The 16,246-nt window shown below is 40.5% G+C and overlaps 1 protein-coding gene across 1 annotated transcript in view; it reads right to left on the bottom strand.

Moving 5' to 3' along the window:
- Nucleotides 1–1,386: 1,386 nt before the first annotated feature.
- The window catches only part of fgfrl1a (fibroblast growth factor receptor like 1a), a gene marked incomplete at its 3' end in the record, with an annotated part of 60,420 nt that continues 45,560 nt past the window's right edge, over nt 1,387–16,246 (bottom strand). Inside the window, exon 4 of the mRNA XM_079671339.1 lies at nt 1,387–1,502. Within this exon, the coding sequence (XP_079527465.1) occupies nt 1,387–1,502 (116 nt within the window). The remainder of the gene's footprint in view (nt 1,503–16,246) is intronic.

Here is a 16,246-nt window from a genome sequence, read left to right as displayed (position 1 = left end):
GAGAGAGAGAGAGAGAGAGAGAGAGAGAGAGAGAGCAGTGATTTCCATTTCAGGTCAAGCTAACTGATGTCATTTTGTTATATCTTGATTTGGGATCTTTTGGATTTCAAGGTTTAAGGTGAACGTTTAGGTCAGGATTTGGACTTGTGATTGTTTTTGCTGAGAGTTAGATGATTGATACCACTTTCATGTCTGTGAAGCTAGCCTGTCTGCCTCCAACGTTTATAATAAAGACAGCAACAATTCTTGACAATAGTTATTAAAGGTTGTTTGTTTAATCTATACACATTTTAAGGAATTCTAACCTTAACCCTAACCCTAAGAACAGCAAGTATTTTCTGTCTGTTTTTGTATGAGTTTGTAACCACATGAAACTCTACAAAATGTGGAACATTACTTTCTTTGAATCCACACATTTTTCACATTTCTGTTCATGGAATTTGGTTAGGAGAGTATGAAAAGCTGCATGAAAGCAGTTTATTTTTTATTAATGTTGGACAGTGCCAGTCTATCTTTTCCCTAGTTCCTATTTGCTATGCTAAACTATGCTAACTGCCTTCTATCTCTAGCTCCGTACTCCACGATCTCACAAACATATTCATCTCATTATCTGACCCTCTATTTTTCAAAATGACAAACTATTTAGTCAAAACAGAGTTGAATTTACACGCATAGTTCAAGATTCATCCCTTTATTCATCAATGAATGAAATATGATCCAGGAAGTATAGTTTGCGTAACAGATACATGTGTTTAAAGTCCTTGAAACACTCACTGACGTTATCAGGGAGGCAATCATTTGATCTTCTGTCCCAACGATGGCAAGGTTAACAGCGGTTGCAGTGTTCACATTACTATTTAAATAAATAAGGGGGCTGTGCTCTGGTCAGTTTGAAGCAGCCAATTCCATAGTCGTGAGTGTTTACATTTGATCGTGTGTGAGCACAGAGTGGAAAAAAGATAAAGAAAGAATGTGTGTGGAAAAACAAATAGAGTAAATGTTTGTTGACTTTTAATTGAGAGTGTGTATGGATGTTTATGACCGAAAGAGGGAGAGAAAGAGCGGGAGACGGGGTGGACGAGTTGTATAAAAGGATAACAAAAGCAAAGGGTTAAAATACTTGGCAGGGAGACCGGGGGGGAGGAATGTGTCCCACCGAATCACACCTCACACAAATAGACTGTCCTCCACTCTGTCAGAGCCAATTATCAGAGCAAACAGCCACCCTGATGTGTGTGTGTGTGTTTGTGAGTCTGTGTGTGGCCCTCCGACAGGGTGCAAGGTGTTTATTGCACAATCTGCTCCTGTCCTTTTTAAACGTTACACACTCCCTCAGCTATCTAAAGTGTCACTTCTAGATTCACTTCTCATTTTCTGAAATGTTTGTTATAGGAGTAGTGATGAGGTGAGATATGAGCGGTTACCCAGTTTTCCAGCCAGCTCCGGGGCGTGTTCAGGGTCGCCATTGGCCTCCGCCGCTCCATCTCTGGAACTGGAGTCATCTGGTGACGGAGAGAAAGATGAGCATCGTTAGGAAATGAGCAACCTTTGAATATTAGAGCTGCAACAATTCATCAACTAATACATGAGTTAATCCACATCAAATGAATGCCAACTTTTCCATTCCACTGTTATAAAAGTAATTTGTCATGAAAAAATAGCATAACATGTTGTTGTCAGCCTCTCAAATATTAAGATGTTTTTTCTTTTCCTTGTTTAATATCATATTCAACCAAATATGTGTGGATTTTAGACTTTAAGCCCTTTAAAGGCATCAACTTCAAAATGAGAAACTGGAATTTTCAATACTTTGTGAACCAAACAATGAATCAAAAGTGAGGCTAATATATAATCCATTCTGGATAATGGTTTATATTTAAAAAATGGGTTAGATGTAGGCCCATGTGTAATAGTGTATACAATAAGACACGATTCAGTAAACTCTATGAATGAGACACATACATATTGTAAATCTGTACTTTTGGTTGTAATACCATTCTTATTAAATCCACTAGTCGCATTATTAAAAGTAAAAATAAAGATTAATCATTTGCACCAAAGCTCAGCTAGGTCTACTACAAATGTTTTATAAGAACACATAACGTCTCACAAGTGTATGGGAGTTAGGATGGATTATTTAGGAGGGTTTTTTCTCTGTCTTCTATCAGTATCTGACAGTTCTTTTTATAAGATGCAGCTGTTTCAGCATGGGGTCGCATGGCTGTCCAACATAAATTCAAGTTATCAGTGATACATTGCCCTCACAAATTGGATGCAGATTGTTACAAGGTGGGGAGGTGGAGAGCAGAAGCATAAATGTTGATACTTTAAACATCTGAAAATATTGTATTTTCAATGTTAATAGTCGTCAACAGTCAAAGTAGGAATACATTTAGAGCAGACTGTAGAAGGTAAAATCTGGCTGTAAGGTGACACTGAAGTGTTTCAAATCAAAGGCAAGAAGCAATTTCTGGCTTTCAAAGTGTACTTTCCACACAGCACTTGGCCCTCATCACCCCACCACGCATTTGAAATTGCTCAGCCGCTTCCCATTCCTCAAACCAGAAAACCAAATGACAAATTACGTGATATCTCTGTCCTCTGCTCTGACTGTGCCAGCGACATGTTGTCACTCACTGGTGATGAAAGCAGTGAAATGATTGCTACAAGGCCCTTTACTTGCCTCTACTTTACCCTCAAATGACTAATTCCTGACTCATGGCATTTAGGAAGCATGACCATTTGTGCCCTAAACATTACACATTTTGATTTTTTTTCTCCCCAAACTTGCTTTTACAAAGAAATGGTTTGATCCATAGAGTGAATTCCTTCTTGAATACCTTCATACTGTATGTGCCGTTCTCACACTCCACGGTATCATATTGCTTTAGCTCTCACGCTGGTGTATTGGTTTACGTCCCTCAGCAGGTCTTCCCACATTGATTATCAAAAAGATACAAACATCTGTCTGAACCTTCACGCCTGGAACCGCTTCAAGATGGGACCAATGTATGCGAGGGGCCCTTTAAAACAGAGGGGGGGTATTGATACAGTGCAATATCAGGTCTGTCCAAATATGTAAAGGGATGTGTGTGCAGTTAACTTGAACCTGAAACTTCAACCAAAACCTGTCTGTCGTTATGGAAAGAAAAGGACTAAAAAGCCTCGGACCACCTGCAGGGATATTCGTGAGAGTGTGTGATTTTAAATTGCTATGTTTATTGCTCATTGCGGTACGGATAAGTGCGTGGATTTAAAATCCACCTGCAAGCTCAGAGTGTTGAATGCAGCGCCAAATGACTTAAAAGCATCACTGTTTGGATGGTGGAGTTGCTTTTGTAATGCAAATACGAGGCATGACCTGCATCCTGGAGGCTGGTATTAATAGCAGGCAGGCAGCATGAGTGTGTGTCTTTGTGTTTGTGTGTGTGTGTGTGTGTGTGTGTGTGTGTGTGTGTGTGTGTGTGTGTGTGTGAGTGTGTGTGAGTGTGTGTGTGATATGAATTCCTGAATGGGTGTGTCTGTGCGTGTATGTGCAATTTGCCGTTATTTAACTAAGGGGTAACCTGAGGTGGGGGTATTCTTGTTGCACCAACTTACTCCCCCTTTATCTATCCCTCCCGCCACATGCAAGGCATGTTCTGAAAAAGGGCAGCGCGTTTGAAGACGAGCGGCGTGGGGGTCTGATGTGAAGAGGGAACATGCTCTACGCTCTGAGCAGCTAGCGGACCCTCCCCCAGGCGTGGAGCGAACCTGTAAACCTCTCTTTGCAGACCGACCCCCTACAGACGCACTCAGAGGGGGGTTGGGCCGCTTTCACTGTCCATACACTGCAGCCATACATCAAAAGTATCGAAATATTTCCAAAATTCAAAACATATATATGTGGAGCAGCTGTGTACTGGTATACTGATGCAGAGGATAATCAGAACCTGAGAGGCAACAGAAAACCATGAATCTGACTTAGGGCTGCACGATATTGGAAAAAACTGACATTGTGATATTTTCTTCCCCTGCGATATATATTTCGATATGAAAAAATACAGGAATTGAAGAAAAGACAGTTTTTTCCCCCGCAAACCACGTTTTCTTGAACTTTAATGCTATACAATTGGTATTTGTTTGAACTATATTTAACCGGATGAAGGATTTTAGTCACGGACTTCTGGATCTTAAGTTATCAGAGCAACAAGCTGAGCTAGCTTGGTTATCCTGCTGTGATCTGATCAAGAATGGTTGTGATTGGTGGTTTCAATTGATGTCACTCACTCAAGTACCCCTGACATGAGAGCCGTGCGAGTTTTCCTTTTGTAGCAAGCAGCAAAATAATTTAGCATTAAATAAATGAGCGTAAAATAATACTTTTACTTCACCAATATCCAAACTAAAAGTATTTTCCACAATGGTCAATTTGCATGAAGTATGTTATTGGATTATAGATATTGGTGCATTATTAACATATTTTACAATATATACTACCGGGTAGCTTATTATCAATAACGATGATCTTAACCTATAATAATACATACTTATGTTTTGTTTGTGATCATTTAAATCCTTGATGTGAATCTTCAAATTAACTAAAGCTACTAAAAGTACCATATGTGTTTCTGAATTGAGGTGGAGAAGAAGTATAAAGTTGAAGGAAATGGAAATACTCAAGTAAAGTACCGTCAAATCGTACAGTAATTATGATTATATCACGGCTAAGGGGGCGTTGTCAAATCGGTCTTGCTGCCCGCAAACTAAGCTGCAGGTTTTATTAAAGGTAAAATAGCAGCTAGAAAGTACTTTATTTACATTATTTGTATATTCCATTCTTTATGCAACCACTGAAAAACTGTCCATTGTCAGTGGGATGACTTTGATAACCTCTTGTTTTTTGTTTGAAGTTTTTTTTCGTTTAGGTGTGCAGAGCTCATTTCTGACTGTTTATAAATGAACACACACAGAGAAGAAAACATATGCCCTCCCTGCTTCAGCTGCTTTTAATAAACAAAATGTTTTCTTCTGATCTTGTTCCACCTTCTAATGTTGGCTCCGATACTTTGGCTGGTGATTATAACAACTAATACACACACACACACACCCAATGACCTTGCCAAATACACACATGTATATGTGAAGGCAAGTTGCATAAGCAAGACAAAGGCAGATATATACTCCAGTCCAGAGTTGACCCCAAACATTGACCGTAAAGATAGCGACTGTCATTTCTGTGATATATATTGTCATTACCGTACACAGACTTTACTCTCAATTTTGCAAACAGACTGTATCAAACATATTTGCCATACACATATTTTATAATTCCTTGTTTTACTCTCTTCATTGCTCCTATTTCAACCTTCACTTTTTCACCTCATTCCTGTTCCTTCCATTTCATTTTCTGCCTCTTTTCTTCTTTGTTTCTTTTCATCTTCAGGGGGGTAAATGGTTCAACAGTGTGCTACATTTCACACATTCACTGGCGGGGTACCCCTTAGTGAGTGTATGTGTTTGTATAACCCCTTCTTGTATTTACATTCAGGTCTGTAGAGAAAAGGCAGCAATTGGAAATGAGCACGCTCAGGAATATAAGTACTGACAGTCCAGTATGTGAGTGTGTGTGTGTTTAAGAGTGTGTGTTTGTGTGTGTGAATGTGTCCAGGGGGCCGGTGTTTACCTAAAGGGTCATGTCCTTCCAGGTTTTAATATAGAGACACTGGATATGTGGATAGAAACTCATGTGTGAAGGCTGGTTGTTGCAGCATCAGGGCCAAAACCAGCCTGATGCTGACAAACCCAGAAAACCACCGCTAGTCCTAAAAACTGACCACGGTCACATTCAGGCTTCACTCAGACACAGCATGCTTCACACTTCAATGTCTCACTTCATAATTCAGACAGGAGCTACCACAAGCTCTACATAACTCTGGAAGATAATTTATTTTTGCTTCAGCTTGCTTTAAATATTGCAGTTTTGACAAAAGTTTAAGTTTAACGCGACTGAATGCTGCGTACATAAACAAAAATGCAAAAATGTTATCTTTACATGGATGCAACAAAATCTGTTTATTTTAAGCAGTGCTAGCCATACAAGATCGAGTATCTCCAACTTTAAAACTGAAACGTCATGGGCAAAAAATTCAGCACCAAGAAGTCAGGGGAACTCATTATGTGTTTACAAAATGGACTCTGGTAGGTTTACCACAGCGGTTCTGGGATAACTATTTCAGGAGAGCCTGGGCTGCAGGAAAACATAAATGTTGTATTTTGGTGTCGGACAAATGAACCTTAGAAACCTATTCTTTAATATATCTACCCTCCTTCAGACTCGTCTACTAAGCAGCCGAACAGACTCATCCGTCCTTCAGCAGTCGGTTGGCCTGTCAGTGATCTGACCCCCTACTGAAACACACACTGTCATTATAACTCAGTTAAAATACTCTAGAAACAATGAAACCACATGTATCTTATTTTATAAGCCCATTATTACTGCTGTTGGAATAACACAAGATATTTATCATGCTTTACACTGGCGGGGGGGTTGTGGGTTCAGAAAAAGATCTGTCCCTCTATTTGTCCAACACACATTCTGCATTAGAGTCCACGTTCCAAACATACTTTTCTCTCCAACAGGGTCATATCAGAATATTTGATTTCAATTACGTTGCCGCAAATTGCAACATAACACAGTGCCATTGAAATAAAACGGTTGGGTGAACAAGCTTTGGCTCTCGATCCAAAGTGTAATACTATGTTCTTAAAACATCTTGTTATGTTCGTGTTCTGGAAACGTTCTGTTTGCACGAGTCATGTTTCAGATGTAATCAGCAGCTCGTGTAATCCTCCACACAAACAATTGATTAAGCAACATTACCCAAATGTAGCCTCTTCTCTCTGTATCAAATACCTGTATATTGAATATCTTTAGGTTTTGGACTGCTGATTCGAACAAACAAACAAACAAACAAACAAACAAACAAACAAACAAACAGTCTGTCGACATCAGAATATGTAATCAGCACTTTCAACACAATTCTTTGACTAAGTAATTAACCAATCATTAAAATGCATACATTCATTTGAATTAAGGCACAATGTTTTTAGTCTTTTTGGAACTCAGCATTATGAAAATATGTATTATTATTATTATTATTATTATTATTGTTATTATTATATAAATCCATCGTAGTTGTAACTAACTCTAGTGTCAGAAAATATAACCCTCTCCACAGCAGAAAATAAAAGTCTCCAGGCCTTAAAGCCGCCATAATCTCAAAGTAGAGGGATGTGTGTTATAGCTCACGAGCATCCACGTCTGCACACGTTTACCACACACACACACACACACACACACACACACACACACACACACACACACACACACACACACACACACACACACACACACACACACACACACACACACACACACACACACACACACACACACACACACACACACACACACACACACACACACACACACACACACACAGTGATTTACGCTCTCGCTAGCGGAGGGGCTTGTATCCTTATGGAAATGATTAGAAGTCGGCTGCTACACAGTCCTCCATTAACAGCATGAGAGAGAGACATCGAAAGAGGCTGCGACGGAGAACGAGACGGGAACTGACTGACTCTGAGAGGAGGTCAAGAGGCGACGGGAGAGAGATGAAAAGACGAGAGCTCGAGGAAAAAAAAGTCGACAGTGCAGAGAGAGATTTATGAACTGTAACCGCAGAACAGACAATCGTACACCACAGTTAACGGCTACTCTCTTAAAGCGACAACACTGGCTTACATGATAGATTAACAGCTTGAGTGTGTGTGTGTGTGTGTGTGTGTGTGTGTGTGTGTGTGTGTGTGTGTGTGTGTGTGTGTGTGTGTGTGTGTGTGTAGTCTTTAGTAAGCGGTAATCACAATAGTGACGTGTGTGAGGTGATGACATTTCCCAATGTTCATTCAATCGCACATGCAGAAACAATTTCCAAGTAAAAAGAATCCTTGTGAGGTAAACAACTTTTGATCTGAAATGTTGCTCCAACCTTTGATTTCATTACGCCTCAGCATCAGACACATGCAGACACACACACACACACACACACACACACACACACACACACACACACACACACACACACACACACACACACACACACACACACACACACACACACACACAACACCTGACAGTATGTTCCAAATATCCCCCCCTCCCCTCGGACCCCTTCGGAGCGGTCCAAGACAACAACAAAACTTTTTACGAGTGCAACTTTACGATGCTATTTACAAATGCGATTACACGTCGTGCCATTCTGGGCTCGCACTCTCTGAAATATGATCAACACACGTCAACACTCGGCCGGGAATTGCTTCCAGCTTTTTGACCTTTTGGTGCAAACCTATGTGTGTGAGCCAATCGTGCACACAAAGACCTACTAACATGGACACACTCACATCTACACAAAAACAGCTTTATAAAGGGATTTTGTGGTTGATGAACAAAGGCTTTTTTAACTGGCAAACATTTGAGAGGGAAAGTAGGTTTAAAGAGGCTCAGGATGCCTGTGTATGTGTATGTGTGTGTGTGTGTGTGTGTGTGTTTGTATATGTGTTTAGCTACATGGATCCCACCTTTGCTAGGTTATTTAAAAAGAATCATTAGTGACCTATTGTGTATATTTTAACATTTCGATTGTATTATTTAAGAATGGTTAATGCACAATAAGCACTTAAATGCCTAAAATGTGCCTTTTAAGAAGGTTTTTAAAGATACATCTGTAACTATGGCTCACAATTTGGATCAGAAGTGCACTTCACATGAATCTTTCAACTTCCGAGTTGCCAGTTCCTGTTTTTCCGAAGCCACTGGATCCAACAAGGATGTCCTCATCGATTCATATCAGTCTCTATGCTTTTGTCAGTGGAATAGATTGTGCAATGTTTAAGTCACAATTGAATTAGGTTGCCGTGAGAGTAATTGTGTAGCTTCCTGCTGGTCAGACAAAACCAGAGTTAGCTCCAAGCCCCGACAGCAGAAGAAGGATTGCACAAGAAGTATTAAAGGTTTGAAGTCATAGCACAGCTCCCTGCAGCTTAGTTGGACACGGAAACATGCTTTGGATTGCTGACAATGGTGAATGGAAGTCTGTAGAGTCAAAGTAGTTCTCCTTTGACTAACATCAGCAAGTTGCATTGGTTAACCAGACGATAGACCAAAACCACAACCTCTTTGACAAAGTCTAATATATCCAGAGATGATTACCTACAACTATTAAAAGTAAAACGATTAAGCTAATACAAAACACACAGTAGATAAACTGAACAGAGATGTCTTTATTTTTAGGTTTTTAAATAAAGGGCGTGACTTCACCAACAGCTGGATGGTCACAGTTTGTGGTCGCTCTTCTGGTGTAGCTCCAACGACACGCAAAGCAACAGTTTTATTGTGTTTTTTTATAGACATACTGGTCACATGGTAAAACCAAAGTAAAAATGGTGGATGACATTCACATCCACTTTCAGTTAGTTGCAGGTGCAAAACAGCAGCATAATAAAATGGAAAGAAAGGTTTCTAGCCAACGTTTGAACTTTCAAAGGGGTAAAAACCTGAGTACGATTATTTTTGCCTTTAAACACTTCCAGTTGTATCTGAACACAACGTGAAAAGGGTGGCAAACATAGGAACATGCCTGGTCATCAATTTGAAAATCTCTCCACTCTAAAGCTTTTCCTCCAGCAGTATTATCACTGCTTTTATAACCTCGTGCCCAGTAAGTTCTGCTTACCGCTGCAGCAAACACCAGCCGTGTGCATTCTTACATCAGATTGGAGATGTTGAACATTTCAGCCTTATCCGCCCAATAATCCCCAAATCTCCACCTTCTCCATCTGTGTTCACGCAGAAGAAGTAAACACTGAGTGTGTGAGTCTCTACAGTGAAGTCAAACAGAACTCAGTTTTAGTCGCAGACTAAACAACAACAGTTTAAGGGGAAACCTTTTGTAAGCCGGCATCACGTTATACAGAGAAAAAGGACAATATTTTAATGAAAAGGATAATACTGATAAAAGAATATGAGAATTTGAATAGGTGCTCCAGCCCTCGATGCTTGGGCCCGAATAAATAGTGAAGGTGCATACATATGTAGTTATGTGTGTGTGTTTAAGTGTGTGTGTGTCTAACTCTAAGCAGAGATCTGTATTTCCTGAAGCCGCAGTTTGATCTTGTGCCATGAATGGGCTCAACAGACTAATTACAGCCACCTGTGTTTGTGTGTGTGTGTGTGTGTGTGTGTGTGTGTGTGTGTGTGTGTGTGTGTGTGTGTGTGTGTGTGAGAGAGAGGTATGAGTGGTTGCATGAGGGAGGAGGGTTACTGTATGGTCATGCAAAAAGCTGTTTCCACTCAAACATACACGCATTTAGAGGAAATAATAATGTAGCGTCATACTTTAAGGATGCAGAGGTGCTGTTTTCCTCTCTCGGGTTAACCTATGTGTGTGTATTTGGTTTGTGTCATGCATGTTAGCTTCACTATGGCCTTGACCGCATCCCACAACAAGGCAGCAGCATGTCTGAGTCTGTATGTGCAGCTGTCAGTCACTCAGTCAAGATGTTCTGAGTTTAAACATGCAAGAGAACTCAAATCTATTGAGCACGGTTGGGCAGATTTGACAGATTGGGACGATTCCTGCATTGATCCATCAAACCACTCACAATGTGCTCACCAAAAATGATCTTGAGCGGCTTTCTTCAAAGCTTAGTTTTGATTGTGTGCTACAAAGCCAGATGATACACATATTCAACTTTTTAGTTTCTCAACTCATGGAAATAATGATGTCTATTGGACAAAAAATATCTTTATATTCCAGACTAGATTGGGAAAAAAGGATTATCAATAATGTTGTACATACTATTTTACTTTCAATTGTGTCATTTTTATTGCATTCTTGACATGTACCAAATGTCTCAAGGATGTCATTCGCTGTTACCACTTTGCTACCAAGGCGCTGCTATTTGTTCCAATCTTTAAGAAATGTCTTCACCTCAATCAAATTGTCTCCTTCTGTCTGTCTGTATATAGTGAAGACTTTTTCCCTCCAGGAAATAACTTGCGTAATAGGTTATGTCAGCATATGTATTCATCTTTAGTTAGCTTTCTCTGTGTCTACCTCATAGTTTAGCTGGAGATGGACAGGAGGCGACTTTAATGTGTTCAATCAGGAAGCTACAAACCACAAGCACGCATTGTCCTTGTCGGTTTTATGGCGAAAGTAGTAAATATTAACGTGATCTCACTTCAAACATCTGGTGGTCTTGTGTTTCACGCCTCAACAATGTAACTGTGAAGTTTTTTTCCCCCTTGAAAGTACAATTGGCTTCAGATGATAGTCAGGCAGGAGAATAAAGGCCATTGAGAACAGCAAATCCCACAAAGTTCCCAGTTCCTCTTGACAAAATCCCCGATAAGCTAACGCTTCCAGGTAACTCATTTAAGCCAGGGGAGCAGAGTTTTGGCTAAAACTGCTAGCAATAAAATCCTGTTCCAGGAAGTAAAACCGACCACCAAAATAGTTCCAGACCCTCTGGACTGAAACTTTTATGATCCTCTGTACAGCTGTATCAAAGTGTACTGCTCTCTCACGTCCTTCTCGATGGTAATTCATATTCTACGTGGCATCATTAGTGCTCTGGTCCACGGTGACTCGAGGTGAATGGCAGAATAAACCTTTGTGGTTAACATTTGTCAAGTCGTTCAAAAAAAGTGGAAACGACACTCACTTAATGCTGTCCATAAACCTCTCTACAAACTTTACCTTTATGGTGACTGCAATGCATTAGATGGATATTTCTGGCTGGAGATTGAAGGTTTGTTCATCCTCCTATACGGACGGGGAGCAAACTGGCACTATTCATACAGTGATTTGTGGTCTGCATGGCGAGATGTGAGGATTTGCAGTTCTCCCTCCTTCTTCTCCCCTTTGTTTTGTGTTTGTCTGTCTTCCTGGCAGGGCGTGGCTGACCCACTTCTGTTTCCCGCAAACTCATCCCCTCAGCTGTTGCTCATCATCCGGATTACAACTACTCACCTTCACCTGCATATATACCCGGTTCCTCCATCCAGCATTCACCAGTTCGTCGTTTCACCACGCTGGTAATACGACTTGGTAAATTAGCTGTAGCTAAACTATACTCCCTGTGTTCTTGTGATCCTTACCTTGTGCTCTCTCTGTCCAGTATCCGTCTGCCTACTCCTCTGCTTCCCACGTCCAGCCATCAACCCTTCGTCTGTGTTCCTCTGTGCTTCCACACACACCGGCTCAAGCCTGTCTACTCTCCCCAGCTCTCCTCGCCGGTGTTTTCCCCGTGCTTCCACGCACACAAGCTCCAACCGGGTAACTCTCGCCAGCTCAGAATCCTCGGCTCATCTTGCCAGCGTCCCTCCGTGCTTCTCCGCACCTCCGCTGGTGATAAACCCTGGTCCTGGATTAAGTGGACATGTTATCCCTCTTTTTGTCTTCTGAAGGGTTCTTTTGGTTAATAAACCTTTTTTACCACATAAACTCTGTCTCCTCGTCCTGGTGTTCAGCATTGTGAGTTCAATCCTGTAAGCTCCCGGAGAGCGTAACAGGAGATGTGTTTCACATATGCACACTTAAAAAAATGTATACCTAATGAAAGCAAGAAGAAATTCTTTATTTTATAATTTGTTTGTATTCCATTTAAAAACAATTAGAAGGATGTAGATACCTTTGGTCTAACTCTTTTTTACAGTATGTCATATATTTTAAAATCTTAATCACTATAATTTCATTTGTTTTGTTTTGTATCCAGAACAATTTTCTCAGTTTTCAAAACTACGTCAACTCCAGATTCAGCCTTCACTGGAAGCATTGTTTAGCTTGCTGCATAACTTTCCACGTACAGCACAGTGAGGGCAGTAGAGACTGAAATAGTCTAAATAGGAAAAGACAAACCTTTCTGCTTTTAGATGGCTAACAGATTTTGAGAAATCAATCCCCACTGAAGCTGCTGGAAACATCAAAAGTCTACATCTGGCCAGGTATCCACAGGATTTTTTTTTAAGCACTATAGAAAAGAAATGCACCAGAAACATATTGTACATCGCCCAATTCCTCTACTTTCTTTACTCTGTGAAAGTGTTTCAGGCTGGATTTTACTTCAGGTATCCTTGAGTAAGAAACTAAATCCTCATGCCTTCATACTGCTGACCCTGGCCCCTGACCTCCCTGCACGGAGGCAAAAGGAAGGATATTTTCCACTAGAGATCAATAAAGTATCACATTATATTCTGATTAGGACTCCAGGAATTTCAGAGAGTCTTTTTTGCTGCCACGCTCTAGCAGTGAGGGGAAGGAAAAGAGTTCAACTGTGTGGCTTCCAGCTGACAAAGCACAAATCGTGCCCCATTCAATCTCCATCTGATCCAAATACACTATATGTGATTAACACGCCACATTTTCACGAGGCATTTAGAAATCCAGATCCATTTTCCAGCAGAGTTACTCTTAGATTTAGCGCTGGTATATTTTCAGACGCTGCGGCCAGGCACGGGCCATTCATCCTAGGCGGTCAGGTTTAGGTTAGCAGCAAGGCCTGGGTTTGGTTGTATATAAAAGTTGCGAAAACCAACAGTGAGAAAATACACGAAGCAACCCGGCCTCCACTAACGCCGAGCATGGACTGTGTCAGAGCGTAACATATCAACAGAGCGATGAAATAACACACAGGCACAAGTGGTTCCACACACTCGCTCATAAACGTCACACAGTGATGAGGTTTATGGGTTCTGAAAACACACAGTTAAGGATCAAGTTTTCTGTGTGTGTTAATATAACGCGCATGTGTTTGTGTCTGCATCTGGATAAGTTCATTTCGTTTTTATAAGCCACGGAATAAAGTCAACTTCTCCTCTGTCTTTCTTTTTGTCTTTCTTCTCTTCTTTCCATATGTGTGTGTTTACATTATTCCATGCGTGTGCAGTGTGTGCTTATTCACGTAGCTGTTTTACATCACTGTTCACACTTCGTTGATGGAGCACCAGGGTCAAGCGTGGAACACAGACTGAGATTTCTCCTAAAATGGAGACGATATGGACGCCTTGCAGGAATCTGACGGACATGCAGCTGCAGCCTAAAGCCTTGAACCTGCACCCCCCGCAGATTATCGTGACGGAGGAGATCCAGTCAAGGACAGAAATGATTCAGTGGAATTAGTGAATTACTTCATGTCCGCTGCTCCCAGGGGGCTCTGAGAACACAGGAGTGGAAACAGAGTGTGTCAACGTACACTAAACGTAGGTCTCGCAGATTAAATATAAAGTCACAGTGACTTAAAGCAAGGAATCTTAAGGTATGTATGAGATAAAGCTCAGAACCTTTATTTTCCACACACTAAGTGCTGACAGTGTGCAGGAGTTCATTCATTTATTTTTGCATGACTTCATTTCTCCTACGCACCTGTGTACCAGGTGTGCAATAAACAGTGTTCCCTACAGAATAGTTAAAAGATTCACTTATCAATGTATTTTGCATTATTAGGCAGATTTGAATCCTGTGGTCAGTGTATTCAGCAACTCTTCAGTATTCAATACAAATATGAATAAATGAATGACTCAAAACATCTGTTTACACGCTCAACAACACCAAGTGTTTGTCTGCACTAATGCAAGGTTTATGTGAGCAATCAAAACGAAAAAGACAAAAATGTTTGAAGAAAATGTTGTTGCCGCTAAGGTTTTCTGAAAGGCTTACTTTACCTGATGGCTGAAGCACACAAACAGTAACTCGTCTGCAAGATTTAGGAAATAAGAGAAAATCATTGGTTCTCTTTCACAAAATTGTGAAAATTTTCAAACATGTCTTTAGTTTTTCATAACCTTCTGAATAGTTTAACTTTTTAGGTCCTATGAACTTAATGGTAAACATTTGCAACCTGTCAAAAAAAAGTCACCTGTACCCCCAAAAGTTTGAGATCCACTCCTCTTAACTTTAAACCGCCAGTGTGTGTCATTCCTAAGGCGACGGAGAAGGTGCACGGTCTGTTTACGAGCACCCAGGTCAGATATATTTAGCATTTGCTGCACCTCAAACCGTGACGGTCTATTGCACAACAGAACGCAGAAACACAACAGAGTGATGGACGGAGAAACAACGTAATGATATCGTGGACCCAAATCATTTTCTCAAACGGCCATGTTTGCCTAAAAAGCAAATACGTTTGTTTTAAAAAAACAACACAATTATCGTTGTATTTAAAGATCTGGCTGTAAGTGACTAAATAAAGAAACAACAGTTGGGTCTTTGTTTTTGAATGCACGTGTATGTATTTGTGCAAAAAGTACTTTTAACTCATGTTTGTTGATTTACCTTGACTTCATTTTTATGAACATGTGTCGTCTACCTTTGTTGGTTTCATGTTATCGAATGTTTGTGTGCGAGTAAATGTGTTCAAACAAAAGATGTGTCTTGGTGCACGTGACCATGTGTATGCAATGTGTATTTATGAGTGCGTATTGGTGCATCTGCTTGAAAGCGAGGACATGTGCACTGTCATTTGCATCGCTGTGCGTTTGTGTGTGTACTGTAACGGTGCCTTGGTGTGCGTGTAGTGTATGCATGTATGTATACGTGAGTGCGTGCAGTGGTCCAGCTGCTGCCTGTGTAACTCTAGTAAACATCAAGGCAGTGCTTTACTTTGCTGAATTAACGAATCTCTCACATCCATGGCCACGCGCCGCCTTTGAAACGCACACCGCCAGCTTCGGCTCGGCACTTTGAACGCTCAATCTTGTTCTGCCTCGCCCACCCTGCTCTTCCCTGTATCAAATGATACTCTAGTTAAATATCTACTCATTAGTACTTTAGTAGCTTTCTACCCATTTCACCTTTTCTCATCTTACATCCATGAATTCACTTTCACAACTTGGCATGGTGGTGCTTTTGCAAATGCTGGAAAATAATGAGATGAAAATCCCCAATTAAGGTTTCGTACAAATTGCACAACTCTTTCCTTTTATATCTTAATAACTTTATTATTTCCATAAGGATCTTTATTACTGAATATTCATACATGAATCCTCATGTTCTTTCATTTATTGCAGTCAGACTTCTTTCATGTAATATGCATCTCCGTCTAACAACGACTATTTGTTAATCATGACTATTGAGTACTTATTCATAATACCATTTTCTTTATGCGTCAACTCTTCATAATATGCGCTGCAGAGTACTTAAGA

Source organism: Notothenia rossii (genome assembly GCF_949606895.1).
Source record: "Notothenia rossii genome assembly, chromosome: 3".
Lineage (NCBI taxonomy): Eukaryota > Metazoa > Chordata > Actinopteri > Perciformes > Nototheniidae > Notothenia > Notothenia rossii.
Note: the sequence above shows the minus strand (reverse complement) of the source record. Positions and strands in the feature narration are given on the sequence as shown.